This window comes from Magnolia sinica, chromosome 9 (assembly GCF_029962835.1).
Source record: "Magnolia sinica isolate HGM2019 chromosome 9, MsV1, whole genome shotgun sequence".
In the NCBI taxonomy this organism is placed as follows: domain Eukaryota; kingdom Viridiplantae; phylum Streptophyta; class Magnoliopsida; order Magnoliales; family Magnoliaceae; genus Magnolia; species Magnolia sinica.
In genome coordinates, this window is record NC_080581.1 from 47,442,500 (window position 1) to 47,446,551 (window position 4,052).

Below are 4,052 nucleotides of genomic sequence, written 5' to 3' on the forward strand. Positions count from 1 at the left end.
GGAATTTTTTCCTCTTTTTTCTCATAGGGCACGGGTCAGAGCTAGTCAAACTAGCTGTCTCGTCCCATGCACGAAGCGCACGGGTATTTTTGGTGCAATCACCTTTGTGTGGGGTCCACCGTGATGTTTGTGATAAATCCACTCCGTCTATTCATCTTGGGAGCCCCACCCCAGGGTCCTGGCCAAGTATGGGGTGGATGTGAGGCCCAGGTGGGCCGTATCACACATCCCAAGCCTTATTTGGCCGATGTACATCGATTCAATGGCTGGATCGGTTTGAGAACTTGTTTCAACGGTTAAATGGGGGTTTAAGAGGCAATGAGTGCTTGGTTGGCTATTCACTAGCCCTCGAAGGTCGATCACCAGTGCATTGCTCCATTTTTTTACGGCCAGATGATTTGGAAACTTATTCTTGCTTAAGGTGGTTAATTAAACTTACCCTCATGACTAATGTAGGGTCCTACTCAGCTCCTAGAGTCTCTGATGGACGACTTCAATGATGATTGGAAACCCCATCCTACATTCATTGAATTTAAGTTATTTGTTAGTCGAATTTTGAAATCCTATTAATACGAGTTTAAATGGTAACACCTGTGTACTAGAGGTGCGGGGTGTTACAATCTACCCCCTACAAAAAAAATCACCCTCGAAATTAGCTTTGGTGTATCGCTGAACAGATGAGGGTACTTCTCCATAACCTCTGCTTCCCTCTCCCAAGTTGCTTCTTCCTCGCCCTGGTGCAACCAGAGGACCTTGACTAGCGGTATCATTTTCGTCCGCAAGATCTACTCCTTGCGATCCAGGATGCAAATAGTTTCCTCAATGTAGGAAGCATCCTCGGTGAGCTCGACCTGCTCCCAGCTGACAATATGCGACTCATTTGGCGTGTATCTCTTCAGCATGGATATGTGTAAACATTGTGAATGTTGGCCAATGCAGTTGGCAATGCCAAGCGGTACGCCATGGCTCCCACACAATCAAAGATCTCGAACGGCCCAATGAATCATGGTGCCAACTTCCCCTTCGTGTAAACCTCATCAAGCCCTTCATAAGAGAAATCTTAAAGAACACATGATCACCCACTACAAATTTGAGGTCATGACGTCGATTATTTGCATAGCTCTTCTGTTTGCTTTAAGCGGTGCGCAGTCATTTCTGAACAACGTCAATGACCTGAGTAGTAGATTGGACAAGGTCGGGCCCTAACAAACTCCTTTCCCTGACTTCTGCCTAGCACTAAGGAACTCGATAAGGGTGGCCATAGAGAGCCTTATACGGTGTCATGCCTATGCTGGACTGGAGACTGTTGTTGTACGTGAATTCTGTTAAAGCCAAATGATCGTCCCAGTTGCCCTGAAAGTCCGGAATGCATGCCCTTAACATATCCTCTAAGATCTAATTCACCCTCTCAGTTTGTCCATCTATCTGAGGATGAAACGCCATACTGAACTTGAGCTCTGTGCCCATCTCTTCTTGCAACCTTTTCCAAAAGGCGGAGGTAAACCTGGAGTCTTGATCTGATATGATTTCCCATGGAACTCCATAGGATTGCACGACTTCTCGAATGTATAACGTCACCAGACTATTGGTCGAATCGGTTGTGCGAATCATGAGGAACCGGGCAGCCTTTGTCAACCTATCAACAATGACCCAAATTGAGTTGTGCTTCCTCTGTGTCCTAGGAAGGCCAGATATGAAATCCATGGAGATGTTGTCCCACTTCCATTCAGCTAAAGTCAGTGGTTGAAGGAGGCCAGCGGGCTTGCGATGCTCGGCCTTGATCTTCTGACACACCATACATTTTACCACAAAGACTGTTATGTCTCTCTTTATGTTGTTCCACCAGTACTGCCTCTTGACGTCGTTATACATCTTTAGTGCTACCTGGGTGGATAGCTCACTTGGAATGATGGGCTTCTACCATAACCTCTCTCCTCAAGTCAGCATTGTTGGGTACACATACTCGTCCCTAATACCGAAGACCGCCATCACCACCAATCCTCCAATCGGTCATTTCTTCGCCCCTACACCTCTCCTTCATCTTGATAATCCACTCATCCTGGTCCTAGGCAAAGATTACTTACCGAACCAGGGTCGACTCTGCAGTCAAAAGAGCCACATAAGCATCCTGCTCATCGAGGGTAAGCTAGATATCGAAGTCCTGAACAAACTCCATCATCTCCCACTCCTTGATCATCAGGTGGCTATCAACTCATGTTTCTTCTTCCGGCTCAATGCATCAGCCACGGAGTTTGCCTTACCCAGGTTGTAAGATATGTAGAAGTGGAAGTCTTTGAGCATTTCCATCCACCAATGCTGGTGCATGTTCAAGTCCTTCTACGTGAATATGTACTTTAGACACTTGTGGTTGTAAAACAACTGGAATTTTCCCCATAGAGAGAGAGCCTCCATATCTTCAGGGTGAAGACCACTACTGCCATTTCCAGATTGTGCGTTGGTTAATTCTCCTCATGAGTCTTCAACTACCTCGAAGCCTAGGCAATCACTCTATCGTTCTGCATCAGTACACATCCCAATCCCAACTTTGACGCATCACTATAAACCACGAACTTCTCTCCCTCCTGTGTAGAGTAAGTACTGACGCGGAAGTCAGTCTCATCTTCAGTTCTTAGAAGGCCGCTTCTGTGTTCTCATCCCACGTAAATCGGTTGTTCTTCTTCATTAGTTGGGTGAGCGGTCACGCAATCCTGGAGAATTCCTTGATAAAATGCCTGTAATACCCTGTCGTGCCCAGAAAGCTTCGAACCTCGGTGACTGTGGTGGGCTGCTCCCACTTAAATACTGCTTCCACTTTGGCTGGATCAACTGCTATTCCCTCTGCATTCACTACATGTCCCATGAACTTCAGTTCCTCTTCCCAAAACTCGCACTTGGTCAGCTTGGCATACAGCTGATTCTCCTTTAGAGTGTTCAGGACTGTGTGCAGGTGTTGTTCGTGCTTTTCTCGACTCTTCGAGTAAACCAGGATATCTTCGATGCACACAATTACAAACCGGTCCAGGTATGGCATGAATACCCGGTTCATTAGGTCCATAAATATGGTTGGAGCATTGGTGAGGCAGAAAGACACAATCAAGAACTCGTAGTGCCCATAGCAAGTTCTGAACGCCGTCTTAGGGATTTCCTCATCCTTGATCCTCTATTGATGGTACCCTGATCACAGATCTATCTTGGAGAAGTATCTGGCATCCTTAAGTTGATCGAATAGGTCATTGATGCACGGTGGGGGGTATCTGTTCTTTATCGTCACTTCGTTCAATCTTCTGTAATCTATACAGAGATGCATCGACTCGTCCTTCTTCTTCATGAAAAGGACTGGCACTCCCCATAGAGAAATGTTGGGGTGAATGAAGCCTTGGGCTACCAACTCATCAATCTGGCTCCTCAGCTCCTCCATCTCGCAAGGAGGCATGCGAAACGGAGGCAGTGATATGGGGGCGGTCCTTGGTTTGAGATCAATACAAAAATCCACTGCTTGCCTAGGGGGCAGCCCTGGTATTTCTTGAAACACCTCAGGAAAGTCTCGCACTACCGGTATCTGACTGATGGTGGCTTCTACTACTTTGGATTCGCCTAGAGCCTGTAAGCTCTTGAACATCTCGCGCATGCCCCTCCCCTTCGGGGTGAAGGAGGCCTACCCGGGGACGGATATAATAACTGTCTTGTCGCGGTAGTCCATAACTGCTTGTACCAACATAAGTCAATCCATCCCAAGGATGATGTCAAACTATCTGACAGGCATGACGATCAAGTCCATAGTTACTTCATGATTTACGAGAGTTATGGGACACGCTTTGCATAGTTTATCTATTTCTACAAACTTACCTATAGGGGATGCTACGACTAAGGGGGCATGCATTCGAGTTGTGTTCAAGTCTAGTCTAGATGCGATAACAGAATCAATGAAAGGTAGAGTTGCACCAGAATCAAACAAAGTGGGTATAGGGGTACCATTGATGTGGGCGATACTGTGAATGGTCTGGAGAGGGTCTTCTTCGGCCTCCGTAGTGGCGACTGCATACATCCGAGAT

The 4,052-nt window shown here is 46.7% G+C and overlaps 1 protein-coding gene across 1 annotated transcript; it reads right to left on the reverse strand.

Moving 5' to 3' along the window:
• Nucleotides 1–2,698: 2,698 nt before the first annotated feature.
• Nucleotides 2,699–3,031, reverse strand: LOC131254979 (uncharacterized mitochondrial protein AtMg00860-like). Its single transcript, XM_058255677.1, has one exon. It carries the CDS (start codon nucleotides 3,029–3,031, stop codon nucleotides 2,699–2,701), a length of 333 nt encoding a protein of 110 aa, XP_058111660.1.
• Nucleotides 3,032–4,052: the final 1,021 nt, after the last annotated feature.